General features: G+C 35.2%; 2 protein-coding genes across 2 annotated transcripts; both read right to left on the reverse strand.

The window, feature by feature from the left end:
• Window positions 1-328: 328 nt before the first annotated feature.
• LOC130935093 (TOM1-like protein 9) lies at window positions 329-7,324 on the reverse strand. The gene is made up of 10 exons (XM_057864662.1): window positions 6,981-7,324; window positions 5,669-5,747; window positions 4,527-4,625; window positions 4,322-4,435; window positions 3,921-4,081; window positions 3,164-3,245; window positions 2,827-2,912; window positions 2,443-2,646; window positions 1,389-1,885; window positions 329-1,165 (listed from the first exon to the last, which is right to left on the reverse strand). The coding sequence occupies exons 1-10, from the start codon at window positions 7,079-7,081 to the stop codon at window positions 564-566; spliced, it is 2,025 nt and encodes a 674-aa protein (XP_057720645.1). The 5' UTR covers window positions 7,082-7,324; the 3' UTR covers window positions 329-563.
• A 4,299-nt stretch (window positions 7,325-11,623) lies between these two features.
• On the reverse strand, window positions 11,624-17,185 carry LOC130936004 (DAR GTPase 3, chloroplastic-like). Its single transcript, XM_057865965.1, has 10 exons — window positions 16,748-17,185; window positions 15,036-15,213; window positions 14,762-14,905; window positions 14,563-14,679; window positions 13,912-14,055; window positions 13,734-13,820; window positions 13,190-13,305; window positions 12,539-12,720; window positions 12,333-12,390; window positions 11,624-12,196 (listed from the first exon to the last, which is right to left on the reverse strand). The coding sequence occupies exons 2-10, from the start codon at window positions 15,204-15,206 to the stop codon at window positions 12,073-12,075; spliced, it is 1,143 nt and encodes a 380-aa protein (XP_057721948.1). The 5' UTR covers window positions 15,207-15,213; window positions 16,748-17,185; the 3' UTR covers window positions 11,624-12,072.
• Window positions 17,186-18,584: the final 1,399 nt, after the last annotated feature.

Raw genomic sequence — 18,584 nt, forward strand, 5'->3', positions numbered from 1 at the left:
TATTCGACAATGCGGCTTCTATAGGCTACATTGAAAGACGTTACGAAATAATTATGCTACAAAGCCAACAATTAGAAAGGCAATATTTCAATGCTGCCTACTAAAAAGCAAAGTGATATCCTCTTCAAATACAAACTCCCATACATCTTTCGCCCCAGGAACCTACCAATCTTGGCCATTAGTTTCTGAAACAACATAACCATTACAACTCTATAGTCGATTTGACGTAATAATGAAATGTAACACTCGTGTTCAAGATTTCAGTCACCGTTAGATTCAACAATCCTGAACAGCAGTGAGCAATTTAAAATGTGAAATGTCACAAAGCTTCAATCCAACCCAAAAGATGGTCTAGCCTTTTTTTTTTTCCATTTTCAAATGTTTCTTCTCTAAAATGAATGTACATATTCCAAATGTCTAAGTCCCAGACAAACAAACAAAAACATTATGTGACAAAAATGAAAAGATATATATTATAAAAACATAAAAGTAAATGAAAAATAAAAAGCAGTATAAGATAGGAGTTAGCTAATGGGTGAAAAAAGCAAACCCAGTCATAGTTTTTACATGCTACCAGCTCGACCTGGAGCAGGTTTCGGCTTCACCTTTGCCATGTCAACAAGGTCACCAAATAGCTTATCTTCTGGCTTGGAAGGCTTCCCAGATGGAGCATAAGATGTAGTAGAAGACTGGTAAGAGCTTCTTAAACCACCATCATCTCTAACAGATAAACCATACATTTGGTGCTCAATATATGGAACTCCTTGTTGCTGACCATAGCCGTATCCCATAAATTGATTTCCGTACATTTGTTGAGGATACATGGAAGCCACTGGACCAGCTTGCATTTGATTTGGCATCATACCACCCATGTAGGGCCCTGCCATGCCTTGAATATGTTGAGGATGCATGCCGAATTGATTGTGTTGACCAACATGGTTATTGATTGCTGGCGTATAACTGTTGGCAGTTGGCTGCATATATATTCCAGCAATCTGGCCATTGCCCATTGTTTGAGGGCCCTGAGAATTTGCGGCGCCATTTGTCATCATCACTTGACTAACTTGTGGTGGTTGCGGAAATGGAGTGCTTGCAGCTGGACTGCCATTATCTGCCGCTTGAGCTTCCCAGGGAGGTGGCGGCAGTGATCCAGTGTTTTGTGTGCCTGTCAAACGCACAAATATGAGACATGCAATAGAGTCTTTATACTAGTGCAGAAATGTTGTAGGCTTGCGTTCTCTTCATCTATCCAGTCACAAACTTGGCATATGACTGCCAGTTAGTTGGGAAAAAAAAACATTGAAAACAAAAAAAATTGAAGAGATATAATTGTGAAAAGTTTACATAAAAAATTATTGTTTGAATTGAACAAAGAAACATAAATGCACCATAAACAGGCGAAGATGGCTGTGGCTGCTGTGCAACCTGACCATTCCAGGCGGGACCTGAACTTTGTGTATAGAGTGACTGCTCATACTGAGGTGACCCTGCGTTTGGTGCACTTCCTTGGGGGTAAAATCCACCTTGAGATACAAAACTCTGCTGTTGTTGAAATTGGGTAGGAATCTGACTGGTTTGGCCAGCAAAATTAGGTGGCTGGTTTAGCTGAGTACTGACAGGTGTAGCCGCTGCATTATTACCATTAGAAAACACATCAAAAGGAACAAGAGCGTTCTGCTGATTCACAGGAGTAGCAGGCTGTTGTTCTCCAAGAGAAACAAGAGCAAGTGAAGTATCTGCTTTTGGTGAGGCATAGTCATCACCACTGAGCAGGTCGAATTTGGGATCAACCTTGGCAGGGATGGTTGAACCATTGGCGGTGGGGGGTGCAGGAAGCAATAACTGATTCAATGTTGAGGATCCTGCTTCAGCACTAGGAGGGGAGCTGCAGGTAAATACATTATAAAAATATTGAACAAGTATGACAATCCATCTATTTAGAAGGCACCAAATAGATAAGGTCAACTATATTTCATACCTAAATCTATTTCTACATGTTTATACCAAAAAATAAAATAAAACAAATAACAATAACAAAATTTAAATCTGCAGCCAGAATTACACCGATCTCCTAGCTCACTATCGGCAGGATATAATAAACTGATTATTAATGGGTTAACTACACACAATTGGAGATCTTTCATGATCTTAACATAGTCTTGACTCAAGTGATATATTGCCTAAATCTGAAAACTTATCCCACCTTCGTAAATCTTTATGATGACTACCACTAAACTATTCATTTCAAAATTAAAAGACTAGCACAGAGCCTCAGTTTTGTGAGCATTAACCCTATATTGTGTTCTACTACAAGAATATTGAGTCGGGCACAGTATTGAATTAATTGGATTATTTCTATAAGGTAAAACCAATAGTGGTTTTTATGAATGCAGATAATGCAACATAAGCAAAACAATATCAAGAAATAATAGAGTCAATTACCTTCTATCAATTTGTTTGCTAGAATTTCCAGTATCAACCAAAGGAGCATCAACATCTAGAAGTGCTCCAGCAGTTGCAGGCTTTGAATTCTCTGGGGGTTTTTGATTCTGAGTAGGAGTTCCTGACAAAATAGATTCATGCTTGGCAAGTACACGCTGCAGATCATCATTCAGAGCTAGTCCTTGGCAAAGCAGTGATTCATCACTAGGAAAACAGTCAAAAGCCACCACAATAATGACCTTGTTAAATTCTTCTTAGTAAGACCTATTAAATTCTTTGATCAAAGAATAAATCAACAATTTGACTAACATGAACCAAACATTTAAAGAACATCATGCATGACAGTCCTATCATAATTTTGCAGAAAGGGACATCAGGCCTTACGAAGTTGAGTTAACAAGGTGTACCACTCTCTGTTTGTATGTTCGGCACTGCTCCACCAAGTCAACAATAACCTCCTGCCTAAGACCCTGAAAACAGGTAAAATACATTAGGTCAAGCAGGAGCACATTCTTTATAACACGACAATCAATAGTCTTTTTGAACTGAAAGAAACCCATATTCATACATTAGCAGCATGTTCAGAAGGGAAAATCTAATTACTAAAAATTGAATACTCAACAGAAATCACGGCATGGTTATTTGGGACTTAGGAAGCCATTAAGACCGGATGATTTAAGATACCAACTTTATTGTGAAACTGAGGAAGTTCAGAACTTACTTCTTTATTACTAGGGTCTAATGCACTTAGCATTTCTGAGAGAACATCCATAATACCCCGTGCATTCTGAATTTCTGTCAGACTGCCAAAGAAAGATCAATTAAACAAAATAGTCCATAACTGCAAACAGCAATCTGTACCAAAGCATAATTTCCATCATCACAATAATATCAGCATCAGTACATACAATATGGAGCAGTTGGACGTTCCACTTAAAATAAATGTTTTAGTTTGGAACCATGGAAATTCAGAGTTTAACATCTTCTAAGTCAAAAATACCCCTTGACACTTAAAAAAACACTGATCAATGATCAATACCTGCAGTTTTTATATTTAATCATAATCATATAAAGTGAGAAATGAAAGGGAGCAATAAGAAATTACAGACAATAAAGGAAAAACAGAAATTGTTCATGCACGGATTCCTCCTTAAGCTATATTTTGCATATTTATCTACTTACCATTATTTCCTCAAAAACATTATAACTTTGTTTGATTTAATCAGGGATAATACAACAACTTTTTTTCTTTTCTTCTTTTTTTTTTAATTAAAAAAAAAGTAACAATCATAATACAATGCAGAGCAGATCAGAAAAAGGCATATGGCTTATCTGATATCTGAACAAAGAAATTCTTCAACAGGAATAGACATGTAGTGAATTTAATATTTATTATTACAATATTTAGTGTCACTAGAAGAATATTTACAAGTACCAAGTCAATCTTTTGATGACAAGAAAGATAATTAGAAACATACGTTAATGTTGGAAACTCAGACTCTGCAGAGGAACCAGCTGTGTCCTGCCGAGTATCAGAGTCACGTATGTTTGGAGGGTATGATGCTAATGGCTGTGTTTGTGGAGGTGTGAACACCGGTGCAGATTGCTCAGATCTCTGGGGAAATACTGCCCCAGCACGCTGAAATAAACAAATCCTTTATAAGTTAAAGGAAACACACTTAGATTTTAAAAGGTTATGTCAATATCCAAGTATAAAAGCTCATATTCTAGATCCATATATAAGGAATCAGATAAACATCCTATTGAAAGGAAAAAATGATACATCTTGCTCTTATAAACTGCTTTCCTTATTACTTAGTTAAAAAATAAAATAAAATAAAGCAAAAAATATAACTGAACAACATTGTGGTAAACATACCAGCAGTTCCTGGTATGCAGCATAATACTGCGGATATCTTGATCGGGGACCTCCAAAGGCTTCTTGCCATGTATCTACAAGAATCAGTATCTTCTCTTTGACATGAAAATCAGGCTACAATTGGCATGAGAAATAAAATCAAATATTGTACAAGAAGAGGCCACTAACATAAGAAAACAATGAAAACATTCAAAATTTATGATACCTTCTTCTTTGCTATTTTCACCATCTCATGAAGCACATCTTTCTCTGCAACATGCATGTGAACAATGTCTCCGCAGTTCTTTATGATTGTCTCCAGTAACTAAAATACAGCAGAATAGTACAAGACCAAATGAGTTGCCACAGATATAGAGTCAAACGTGTCAATTATATCCAGACTAGACATAGTACTTTCTAGCTGAAAAAAACACCATTAGAATAGGTATGTGGCTTCTACAATTCTACCCCATATCATCAATCAAAAAATTCAATTTGAAAATTAAAGACATAATGGTAAACTTCTGATGAATCCCATTGTAACAAACTATGACAAAGTAACATGATAACATCACAAAAAATTTCAATTCTCAGTTAATCAAATAGGAAGCAATGATTTTTATGATAATGAGAGTAAACAACATCATACTGGATCCTGTTATGTAATCAACTACTCCATTATAAGCATTTCATTTGAAAACAGTCTCCAAAGGCATAAATTAATCTTAGCAAAAAACCTAGCACAAAATGTGCAAGTTACAAGGAATCCATTGATGTAGAATATAAGGAGTAAATTCCATTTGTTGCTCCTACTGTACTATTGTAGAAGAGTAGTGCTCACATTAGCACATCAGTATTGTTCATCGAGAGGAAGAAAGGCACTGTAGCACTGCTTTCCGAATCATGTAACCAATCTCATCTGGTTGGAAAAGGACTGTTGACTTCTTATTATTATATTTCCTCTTGCATTGGATCCTTTTATATGGTTTATAAAATAAATTTTCATCAAATATGTTTTTGAGTTGAACTTTCCTTTACCTTCACTAAGTTTCTCATCATATTTTACCAAACAATTGAAGCACTTGTCAATGTAACTTTACTAATAAAAAAAGAAAGGTATCTTAAAGAAGTTCATAAAATTACAATGAAAATCAAGATTATTAACCGAATAAACATTCAAAGAAGTAAAATGAGTAGATGTTTATGAAGTCAAAATGGAATGTGAAAAAGTAATTGAAGAAAAGATGGCCCAGAAAAGGAAGAAGCAAAAAACAAACAAAAGAAAAAATCAGCTTGAACAATGTTAACATCTGAGTTTATTTTTTATTTTGTTTTAAAAAGGATGAATTAAAGTGCTTAAGTGCTTACAGTTAGAGCAAGTAGCTGGACTTTTGAGTTTTTACTTCCAATCCGCTTCTTTATACCTTTAACAATATCCTTTGCTTGCCTGACAAATCATAACCAACCCTTTTCAATATATGAAAGTTAAACAAAGGGCAAAGTTAAAAATTACACACCAAATATCCATATCAATCATACTCCACTTATATCACTAAAAAGAAAATCAAGTTCAAAAATAAAAACTGTAAGAACTCATTACCAATTAATATGGATACATTTGGTAATTGAGACAGGACAGAAATACAGAGATGTAGGGAGACCCAAATTTGTTTTGGAGGACAAAACTAGCCTAATTTTCTATCTTATCAGTCTCAGTCTTAGTGTCTATATTTCTGTCTTAAGACACTTATCAAGCACAGCCTAAGATAGAGACTCACATGCAATGTCTTCATACGAAGTTGATATTGAAAACCATTAGATAATAATTCAATCAAACATGTCAAATTATCTAACCGTTCTCACTATTAACTTCACATGAAGACAAACTACATGTGAGTTTTCACCAAAGCCTAATAAAGAAGATCAAGATAATCCGATAGCACATTTTCACCCATCAACAATGCACAAAAGAATCACTGGGACTAAACCTCAAACTGGTTTCAACACAAGGTCAAAGTTCTAAAGTCACAGCAAATCAGTCACAGACATAGCAAAAATGGATATTTATCACGAAGTCTTGTGGAAAACAACCAGCAAACTAGACATGACACATCAAATGCGCATCGCCAGAGAAACACACTAACATCCACAGCCCGCTGTAGTAGCCATCTACTATCACTAAAAATTGCCAGTCCAGTGTACAAAACTACCATCTAGTACAGTCTGAGAAGCGTAGTTTTATGCAGCCTTGAATTGGAGACCTAAGTCCATCTAGGTTAACCCTACTTCTGCACTACGGTTCAAAATCTTAGCCCATCCACCGTAACTGATTATTCAAATTCAAAATGTTCAGCCAAAAATCCCCTAACGAAAAACTAAGAGCACTCAACCCTCAAACTTTGAAGCACGCATTAGTTAGTTCATAAACCAAATCAATAGTTCAGAAACTTTGCAGTTCATTCCAATTAAACTGACAACTCGATCGGAATTCCGTCATAGCATCAAAACCAAAAGATCAAATTCAACTTTATGTTTTTCGTTAGCAATTCTTCCAAACAATTCTTCCAAAGAAAATTAATAAATAAATAAACAATCAATCAAACAAAGAGAAGTAACGAGAAGACTGGAAGCACAAAACGCTGCGTTTTGGATGGAATAGGAGAAAGGGAAGTAAGCGTACCCAGGGTCACGATTGAGCATGTCACAGATCTCGATGTTCATGGCCCAATCGGGTCCGATGAGCATGTCGCTCGTGGCGCGTTCCACCATAGAATTCACCATCTCCGGTTACCGACGAGTCTGAAGTAATAGAAAGAAGAAAACAAAAGGAAGATCGGCGATTCTCCGACGAAGCTTAAAAACGGAGCTTCCGGCGCGATCGGAGAAAGATTCCGGCTATATAAAGTATAAACGACTTGGTCTTATCTGCTTCTCGTTTCGTCTTAGTTAGTTCCGTGAATCTTTCTCACGAACGAAAGATTGCTAGATTAGCGTTGGCGAATCCGTTGAGGAAAGGTAAGAGGGGTAGAATTGGAATCATGAAGGGAAAAACAAAGTAGTGAGCTTATGAGAAGTTGCCACGTGTATTCTGTGGGTTTAATTCGCACCGTGATGCCGTTGCTGCTACCGACCACCCCTATTGATGTTGCATCACCCAAGCCAGCCAAGCAAACTCACCCTTTCGGCCGAGTTAGACCAAAATGATTCAACCAGTAGCGTTTGTTTTGGAATATTGTAATGGGACTAAAAAATTGAGATTTAGTATCATCTTTTTTTATTTAGAGATTAGTATTAAAATTTTAATTTTTATCTCTAAAATTTAGTATTTCAGTATCTTCAAAAAGTAAGAACATAAAAGATTAAAATTTATCAGGATGGAGACTAAAAATTAATAACATTTTATACTTAAAAAATATTCATTTCAATTAATTAATTCTAACTTTATTTTTTGTACAAATTAAATTAGAATTTTATTTTTATTTCAATCTCTTTCTTTCACTTTACACTAAATATAATTCTGAGACTTATTTTAGTCCGTCTCTTAGCCAAACACTACCTTAATAATTTTGAGTTGAATTTCAATTTAATTCTTAAAATGTGACCAATATTCAATTTAATCTCTACAATTTTATTAGTCCCCCTTAAAACTCCTAAATTAGCAATAGTGGATCTCAGTTATTCCTACAATAATCTTCGTGCGGAGATGAAATTTAAATATTCAATCTGGCCTTGTGATTAAAATAAAACCCTAAACAAAGCCCCAAATGTCCTAAATTAATAATTTATCATTGTCTTCGCAAAAATAATTAGGAGTAACAGTCAAAATTTTGGGAACTCTATTAGGTCATATATTTGCATAAATTTAACTGTTACTCTCAATCATTCCTATAAAGATGATGATTAATTATTAATTTGAGACATTTAGAACTTTGTCTAGAATTTTATTTCAATCATAGGAGACATATTGAGTTTCGAATTTCATCCCTACGTCATTTAATTGTTACTCAACACACTCAGCACTTTAGCGGCAACATAAAATTCACAGTATCAGATAAATATATTAGATAAGTAGATAAGCATTTCAGTGACGGAGATCATTATAAAAACAATTAAAATCTATTATTACTATAATTTAAGGTTCTAATTGAAACCAATAAAATCGTAGAAATTTAAATTGAATATCAAATTAAATTTTATGTGCCGAATTGAAATTTAACTCAATAATTTAATTTTAAGAAATCAACTTATCTGTTTAACTTATACATTCAAGATTTCAAACATTAATTATTCTTATAAATATATATTAAAAATAGAGTTTAATTTTGATATATTTATAAAATATTTTATATAATTATTTAATTATTTTTATTTTTTTAAGTGATTATTTACAGAATTAAAATAAAAAGTAATTATTTTTGGTGGACTGAACATTATATAATTAGATATATTCATAAAATTATTTTATATTGATAGTATATTAAAATTAAATTATTAAAAATGTCATATATATATATTATTCTTACTAAAAAGCTTAAATCCAAAAGGACACAACCCAACAATGAACCAAGTTCATTTCCACTCGACTTGGCCCAATAGATTGGGAGGTCACTCTCACTCAATTACATACTAACTTCGATCCTTTGACCCAACTTTAGAGGTAAGTTATCAATTTCCCACAACTCTAACACATTTTTTGGATCGGGGGAATTTGAAGAAAAAGAAAATAATAGAAAAGTATTTTTTTTTGTTCAAATAAAAAGAGAAAATAAAATGAAAAAAAAATAATGTGAGATTTCACTAAAATATTTTCATCTCAAAGAGGAGATAAAATTAGAAAAAAAAAGTGACAAATATTAATAAAATTATACATTTATTCTTCATCATTAATAAATTATAATTTATATATAATATAAATAAGAGTATTAATATAATTTTATACTATTATAATTTTTTTATTTCATATTTCTTTTCATTTAAACAAAAAAAAAAAAATTTTTTATTTTCTTTTCATCCAAACAACACACAAATAACTCCACTTTTTCTTCTATTTTCTCTCTTTTCATTTTTTTTTCTTTTTATTTTTTTTCCTTTCATTTTTTTTCTATATCCAAAAAAACCCTAAATTCCATACATGCAAGGAAGATACCTTCACAAAAGATGGGAGATATCAGATACCGACTATGATCTCCAGAAACATTTTTATTGTTGAACACACAACTATTCTATAACAGTTATGTTACATGTACACCAATTTCAACTACTATATATAGATATGTATACAAATACAAAAATTCAAAAATTAAAAACTAAATCCACTCTCACTCAACACCACCCTACTCTCCCCAATTTCGGTTACACGCGCCTCCTTCCCCCTCTCACGCACAATTCTCTCCTCTTTCCCCCTCTCTGTCACACGATTCTCTCCTCTTTCTCTTTGTCACAGGCGCGATTTCTTCCTCCAGGCGTGATTCTCAGCTGCGCTACAATTCCCAGACACGTTTGTCAAACAGAAAGCTCATCTCCAATCTGTTCAATTCAGATGTACTTACTCCTCCAACTCTTACATAGTATGCATTGTTGAAGAATCTGCAGAAACAGCAGAAAGTTTAATTAAAACACTACTTGGTGTCATCTTCAACCTACTAGATGAGTTATATTGAGTTATCAACAGTCAATAATATTCTCTCCATTTCCATTTATATGTTAATTATGTTACTTGGGACAATGTCAATTGATCAATGATATACCAAAAAGCAACCGTGACAACTAAAAAGAATCAGAGGGAATACATTTTTAGACAAAGTTTCAAAATTACTATTAGCATTCCTGCAATTTCAAACTAACTTACGCATCATCCATAAACTTCGGTACAACCATAATGCTTGTTATCAAAACCCGATGCACGTTTAGTGAAATCAATTTGACCTCTGTGTGCTGAAGAAATCTATCAACATATATGTGTGCAACAAATCAATAACCTCAACAAAACAACAAATTATTAGAACTTAGAACAAACGTTGGCTAAAGGATAAGTGGATAACAATATATATTGGGCTGAGTTTGTGAAATGTTAAAAATTGTTATGCTCGGCATCCGGTTTATAATATGGGCAAAGTGATGAAATTCAGAAATCCCAAGTTCTCTCAACATCTTCTCCATTCATGAACCCTAACCCTCAATTTCAAAATATGAAATAAATCATATTATAGCTATTAGCAACCTCCCATTCTGCCATTTTCAGTCACCATACTTCAAACTTCACATAGTCTCAATCATGCCATGAGAACTTTCATAGTTTGGTTAGATCTAAGCAAACCCCATTGATTGGAAATCTAGCATTAGCAACATAAGAGCATAGATGCCCCTAGATCTCCGGAATCTTGTTTCAATCTACAACCACAACTACAACTACAACAACAAAAAATCCAATCTAATTCAACGAATTTTCCTGTCTCCCTGGCTACACAATACAAGCTCTCCACAATAGTTAACAACAAAAGAGGATATAACTCTCAAAATTTGCTTAGCTGGGAAGGAACTAGCCTCAGATCTTACAAAGTTAACTTCTTTTACTTCCACCAAAGATATCCATCACAACCCTATAATAAAGATAGAAACTTTGAGCTATGTTCTTAATTCCCATCAAAATTCATTATAGGAATTGTCAACACTCAAAAAAACCCGGAAGAAATCAAGAAACTCACAAACTGGTAATAATAATCAAACTCACAAACTGGTAATAATAATCTTATTTCTCTAGTTCCCAAATAAGTTTCACTTTATTTTATTGTGTTAAAATCTTGCTTTCAAAAAAGAAATATATATTACATATTCTAATTTATTATTTATTATTATTAAGAATGAAATTCTTCAAAGAGAACTTTCAGAAAGATGAACACATGCCAATTGGGTCTGAAGTAGTTTTTCCTCTGCTGCAATCTCCAAGAGCAGGGACTCCAACCAAGCAAAGCTCAACCTCAAGGATCCAAACGCGCCACTCACAGCGATGAGAATTCGGTGCAAGTCGACTCGGCACCACGCACAGAGGAGCTCCAGCAGAGGGCATAGCAACAGCACAACAGGCGGTTGAGCTCCACGAACCAGTGACACGATAAGAGAGCTACACGTTCATAAAGCCGTAGGTGATGATACCTACGTTCACAAAGCTATGTGTCCACGTTCACAGAGAAGGATCCTAATTTTGCGGAACAAATCCTAATTATTCAAAATCCTATATTTAGAAAAGTTGTTCAAGTTAGCTGATAGTATAGTTGGCCCCTATACTTACCATCCATTCGTATTTTGTGGTCTAAGGAGAAAGAATGATCCAACGCAAAATATGTGGTGTGGCTTTAGAATTAGAGTATATGCTTGAGAAGTGGCAATATGTGCAATTTCCTCAATTTGATCATGCTTTGGCCTAATCATGATGTTTATCTTCTTTCACAATTTTATTATCTCTAACGCTAACAAAATTAAAGATATACATTGCATTAATACATTATTGATTATACAGACATAGCTTACATCGAGCCAACTAATTCCATGGTAACAGCAGGAAAGATTCTTTGTTTGGTGTAACTTAAACTCTTCAATGGTGTTGTCTTTTTCAGAACATTCACCACCTTTGTCCTCCATTCATGTCATTCATAATCACGATATCCATTTTTTCACTTATCACCAAGGAGGATTGAGTTCTAGCCTTGGAGGTATTCTTACCTTCAATTCAAGCTTCACAAGAGTTCTAGTTTCGAAAGCGAACACCACATCCATCATCTCGGAGGCCTCTCCAGTGCAGTCCAACCGAATTTACCTTTCCTAAAATCTGAAAGGACCCGAAATGCCGCTTGTTGAACATTTCCATTAAATACTTGGAGTGCAAGCTTCTCTACAAATCTGCAGTCTCATAAAAATGTTATAAATGAAACCAAAACTATATATATTCTGAAGAGACATGCCTGTTCAACACGTTTTACCGCATAAATGATAAATCGATGCAATAAAAACAGATTTAGAAAAATGAGGGACATACGTTTTGCCGCATTTACTATCTACATCAATCTTATATCGCTTGCGAAGAGCATCTCCACCTGCATTGAGCAAAGGGTAAGAATCATAAGTTTGAAGACGGGAAAAGGGGAATCAAGATGTTGTCACAAAGAAGCCCATCCATTTTCAAAGATCCAGAAATTGTTAAATAAATAACCAAACAATTAACTGGAACGGGGTCGTATGTACCTACTGCCGGAAGCTTTGTAAGCATCTGCACAAGAATTGCAGCAACATCAGTGACATCATAGGACCTCTCTCCAATGTCATCACATATGGCGAGTTTTATAGCAGCTGATTGGTCACTGATTCGCATTGGAAGTATCCCAGGAGAATCCAACAGTTCAAGATCTTTTCCGAAACAAACCCACCTTTTGCATTCAGAAAGAAATACGATAAGTTTATGAATAATTAACTTAATTGTCGTTGACATATCTACCATCGTTTCTTTTTTGAGCTAAAACTTCAAATTTAGACAGAACAAATTAGTTGTATTATACTATTATTGTGGCTAATCTTGTTTTTGAAACTATTAGGACTTGAACAGAACATACTGCTATTTTCCTCTAGGTGTGTTTTATTTTAGTCAGTGGAGGAGACTAGTTCTTATATTACTGGAAAGCTAGAATAATTAAGTCACAGTCGTGTTTTAAACTTTAAACCCTAAACCCTAAATCCCCCAGCTGTTGAACACTGATAAAAGTTCAAGACTTAAGTACTCAACATTAGAAGCCATTAGTTTCAACTTAAACAGAATACAAGTTCATGAACAATTAAGAAACTGTTCCAATTTTCAAAACACTTTCAACCTCTTGGTAACAAATAAAATGAATAAGTTACCTCAATTCTCTTGTAACTCCTGGTCTGGGGGCTGCAGGGCACATTCTTCGCTTTAGTAAACGATTTATCAACGATGACTTTCCAACATTAGGGTATCCAACTATTCCAGCTCGAACCTTTACACAGTGACATGAATAATTCACTTCAACTTAGTTATATTCATTTGAAACAAGTACTAAAGAGGGAGAACTAGTGTAAAACTTAAAAAGAAAAATACTTTTTTTTGTAAAATGAAAAACACAAGAAATAGCCTAAAGATTATACACAGCAATCAGATAGATTATTTTGGCTATGCAATTTACTGATCCAAATTTTCACTCAAACAATGTGTTTCACTATATTTATATCATTTAGGAGTTATAAGAATGCTGCAACAGAGAAAGAGGTACAAAATTACTATCCATATGGTTTAAATTATGTTTTTCTTGTATAGATATTAGATAATGAAAGGAATTCTTTTGAGCAATAAGAGAAACTCTTTTGCCAAATAATTATTAAAGGAATGACACAACTAAAATTGACACTTAATTGCTACATAACCCACCGGACGAGGAAGCAGTCCTTTGGCTCTGCGTTTAATATTTACATCGGCTGCTAATTCCTTTGCTAACCGACCTAGCTTCATTGTACCCTTTGCAATACATACAACACAGAATTAAGTATGTGGCATGTGAAACTTCCTAACAAGACATCAAGAGCTAAAAAGAAATTAATTTATATACCATTCCAAGTTGCCCGTTGGAGAAGACCACCTTTGTGCCTTGCTTAGCAAAATAAGCTGCCCAAGCATTACGATCGGCAGTTGATATCATGTCTTCTCTATTAAGAACCAAAATTCTCCTTCTATTACCAAGCCATAGATCCATCTATACAAGAAGAGCGATAGCGAGGTCAAGAGTTTACATGTGTTATCTTTATCACAGTGCCAAATGACTAGATTTTCCATTGGTTGTAGGAGTGTCACCAATATTCTATGCCCCCATTAAGAAGCACAAAGAATCCATGAAAAATGGCTGGCACCTTGTGATAAAACTACTTTCCAGATAAAGAGGCTACAATCAATAACAATAATAATTAAAAAAAAAAGAGCAGCCTGATGCTCAAGATTCCCACATTGTGCAGGGTATGGGCAAGGTCTACACCCAACCGGTGTTAATCTAGATGACTTAACATGATATATACATCCATGACTGATTTTGCAGTTTGGACCAGTACTAATCTAGACGGGCATAACATGATATATACAACAGTGACTTATTTCGTTCGAACAAATAGCCTTGAAGTTACGTGGAGATAACTCAAGCATTGCTCCAAAGCTGGTCTATTGATCAACAATATAGAATCCCCCAACCAAAACAAACAAACTAACTTGCCTGTGGATGAGTTGTGGACATTGGAATTCTGCCATCTCGCACCTCAATGACAACATCCATCAACCTAAGCTGCTCCTTGAGTTCTTTCTCTGCTTTTGCAATATGACCAGGAAACCACTGCCCAATTAACCCTCCACATACAATTAGCTACAGTAACTAAGCTTATACATAGGGCAACATGAATTCAAAATAATAATACCTGCACAGGGCGCAATGCCTTTGTCCAGTAATAAAGATCATTGTCAAGATCACTCCAATAATCATTATCTCCTTGGAAGCCACCAAATACGTTGCTATTCACATTGACATTGCCATATCCATCATGGCCTTTCACACCAACAATCTGCAAATTTTACATCACAATTAAAACTATTCAAGAACACGTTCTAGAATCTAGATAATTCCAAAAGAATACGGCAGTGTTTGTTTGGCGATAAATATTAGAACTTCAACGAAAAGGGTTGGTTTCTTACCTGAACGGTAGGAGAATGGGAAGAGAGGTTGGGTGTGGCAGAGAGAGCTGATGGGGAAGACCTCCCTCCTCCACCTCCGCCGCTGGGAAGAAAGAGAGAAGGTGTGACTGCCGGAAAGTTGTGAAGCCATAAACTTGAAAGCTGAACACTCATAACTATGCTGCTGCTCATTTCTCAGCTGGATCAGTAACAACCACAACGCAATTTTAGATAATTCTATAGGAAAATGGAAAATATCTCCTTTTAAAAATAAAGAAAAAAGAATACTGCAATTTTTTTCTCTAATATTTTTCATTTGTAATTTAATAAGAAAAATTACACTGCACATTAAAAAGGGGAAAATTCTCAAAACCGAAAAAAAAAATTAAAAATGTGGTAAAAACGTGTTGGACAAGTGTGTCTCTTCAGAATATACATAGTTTAGTTTTGGTTTCATTTAGAACATGCTTTTATGACACTGCAGAATTCTAGAGAAGCTTGCACTCCAAGTGTTTAATGGAAATGTTCAACAACATTCCAGGTCTTGGCAGATTTTAGGAAAGGTAAATTCGGTTGGACTGCACTGGAGACACCTTTGAGATGATGGAATGATGGATGTTGTGGTGAGGTGATAGATATGAGCTTAGATGCATGATTATATAGTGTAGTGAGGTGAATTTTTGTCTCTGTTGTTAACATGAGATTATACAATGCTCCCCCTGTGAATTTGTCTCCAAGAAAAATTATAATATTCATGAATTCAAAAATGTTTACTCTAGGGAACCAGAGAGCATACATACTGGACTAGGCAAGTAATGCTTAACTACATTGAATAAATTTGCATGGCCTTGACATGACTTTGACTAATAACACACATACAAATATGCATTGAAAAAGTACAAAATTTCAATAAACATTACTAAACAGAGGCAAGAAAGAACAATCATCATTCAGCAACAAACATTACAAACAGCAACAAGTAATCACACTATTACCAAATTCAAAAAGAATGAAAACCAGATAACCCCAATCATAAACACCATTACCAAATTAAATAAAAAATCAACCAAAAATCACCTTGCAAATCAAAAACTCAATCTCTTGAACTCAATAATTACATCAGTTATCCAACTAAATAATTGCATCACAGTTATCATAAACTGATTTCAAAGCCTAGAAGCAGAGTGAAATTGCATCACAGTTATCATAAACTGATTTCAAAGCCTAGAAGCAGAGTGAAATTAAAAACATGAAGCATATAATAAATCAAAAGATCACCAATTGCAAATTTTTTAATAAGAACAGAAGTTAAGAACAATGAAAAATGAAAAAAGATTAAACAGTTTTCAACCCAATTTTAATAAAGCTCATCACAATGATTAACAACAACAAAAAGTACTGAAGGAACGGTGAATCAGTAACAGGCAGTGCAAATTTAAAATTTAAAAGTTATCAATTTAAAATTTATCATCAAATACAATCAGTGAGCAAAGCCAATCAACCAAACACTGACTAAGTATTCTGTTCTGATTCTGTGACTGGGAAGCAACAAATTCAGCAACAAATTCAAGTTACAGCAACAAATTTAACAAATCCAAGTAAAGTCCCGGTTTACAGCAACATTTAGATTAGTAACAAGGCAAATTTGATTAGCAATTCAGCAACATGCAAAAATACAGGGAGAAGGAAAATCTGAAAAAGAGAGAACAGGGAAGGATGGTGCAGGGACTCACCAACGGTCGACGGCGAGTCGGCGACCACCCCACGGAAGGAGACAAAGCAAGAGACAACCCCACGAGTTGCTTCTGCCGCCGGCGACGAGACAGACGAACCACGAGATGCCAGTGACTGAGACGAGACTCGAGTGAGACTGGGAGACAGAATCGAGCAGAGACAACCACAGACGACGAGCAGCAACCAACACGCACAGCTCGAGCACTCACTGGCGGAGGGAGGTGCGAGCAGCCGAGCACAGAGGAGAACGGCGAGATGCGAGCACCCGACGTGGAGGATCCGGCGAGAGGCCCGAGAGCACGAAGACGGAAGTTCTTGAGTGCGATGGACGGCGGCAGCAGTCTCTCACTCCGACAGACGGCGACAACTATTGGTGGAGGCTAGAGTTTGCTTTCTTTGGTGGAGGCTAGGGCAGTTTGCTCTTTGCTGAAGGAAGGAGTTGGAGAAGGGGGGAATAGGGGATAACGCGTGCAAGTTTTCCCTTTCATGGGGGATAACGACGTCGTTTTCTGTAAACCGGCCGGGTTCCGAGCCGATCCGCTTGAAGGTAACCGGCCGATTCAGCGATTTTTAAACGGTTTTTTATTTTGCGGTTTTACACACTGGATTGGACTTTTTTGCCGGTTTTTGATTAAATCGATTCGACCGACCGGTCCGGTCCGGTTTTCAAAACATTTCATACAAGACATATCTTTTTTGTTCTTTTATAATTTACATTTTCCAAAGAGAAATATCCGAAGTTTTAAAACATTTTAGAACGCTAGAAGATCTATGATTCACATATAAGATGGTCTGTCTTATATTTACATTTGAAACGTTTATAATAGCAAATTCAACGAAATAGTCTTTCTTATATGATTCACACATCCCACGTGTACTTATCAATTATACTGAGCAACATAATGGCAATAAGTTTTCTCTGTTTTTAGACCTTCCAGCCTAATTTCGCATAATTGTTAGTAGTTGTTCATAATTATCTTAAGCTTTTCCTATTTTTCTTCTAAGTAGGAGTTTATGCGCCCTCAAAATTGTTGAAGCAAGCCGGATCACAATGTTTATCCAGAATCATCCCCAGCTTGTAAGTAATGATTATCTACTTAACCATTTTGGAATCACAGCTAAGCTGCTAATTTGGGATTTCAATTAAGAGTTAGCACCGCCAGAATATGCCCAAGCTCTTCCACTTATTTTGATTCAGGATAAGAAAAATTTAGGACACAGTAAAGAGTAAATAGATTTTTTTTTTCTTTTTTATAAATAACCATCTTGAAGCTCTCAAGGTCCTCATGCAAAACATATATTAGGCATTGATGTAACATCTGAAATAATATTATGGAAGAAGGACACCCTGCATACGCTGATACACAGAAGCATAAGAATAAAGCAGCTTATTTAATTATATATGCTGCTAACATTCCAAGATTTTAGATCTTACATTATCTATTTGTGACTCTTTGACACGAGAGAAGGTATACTCTGTTCATACGTGAAGAAATTAAGAGGATCAACCTTGAAATACTTCTCACCCCAAACGCTAGCTTACTTATAGCTTGAGTAGCCATTAATGTTATTGACCCCAAACTCTCCCTTTTTACTTGAATTCACCCTTTGCAATATGAGATTAATGGTTATGTCCTCATGAATTTTACTTGCCACAAGGTGCCACTTATAAATAAGCTTAGTTGCATTCTGTTCCAATGTTCTTTTTAACTCTGAATACTGTTACGGTTGATGGAACTGCAACTAGTTTGACCTTCCATGCTAGAATGACTCCAAAGCTTGCTCCACCACCACCTCTAATGGCCGAGAAAAGGCCCTCACTCATAGCTTTTCAGT

The sequence above is a fragment of the Arachis stenosperma genome, chromosome 6 (assembly GCF_014773155.1).
Source record: "Arachis stenosperma cultivar V10309 chromosome 6, arast.V10309.gnm1.PFL2, whole genome shotgun sequence".
Classification (NCBI taxonomy): Eukaryota; Viridiplantae; Streptophyta; class Magnoliopsida; order Fabales; family Fabaceae; genus Arachis; species Arachis stenosperma.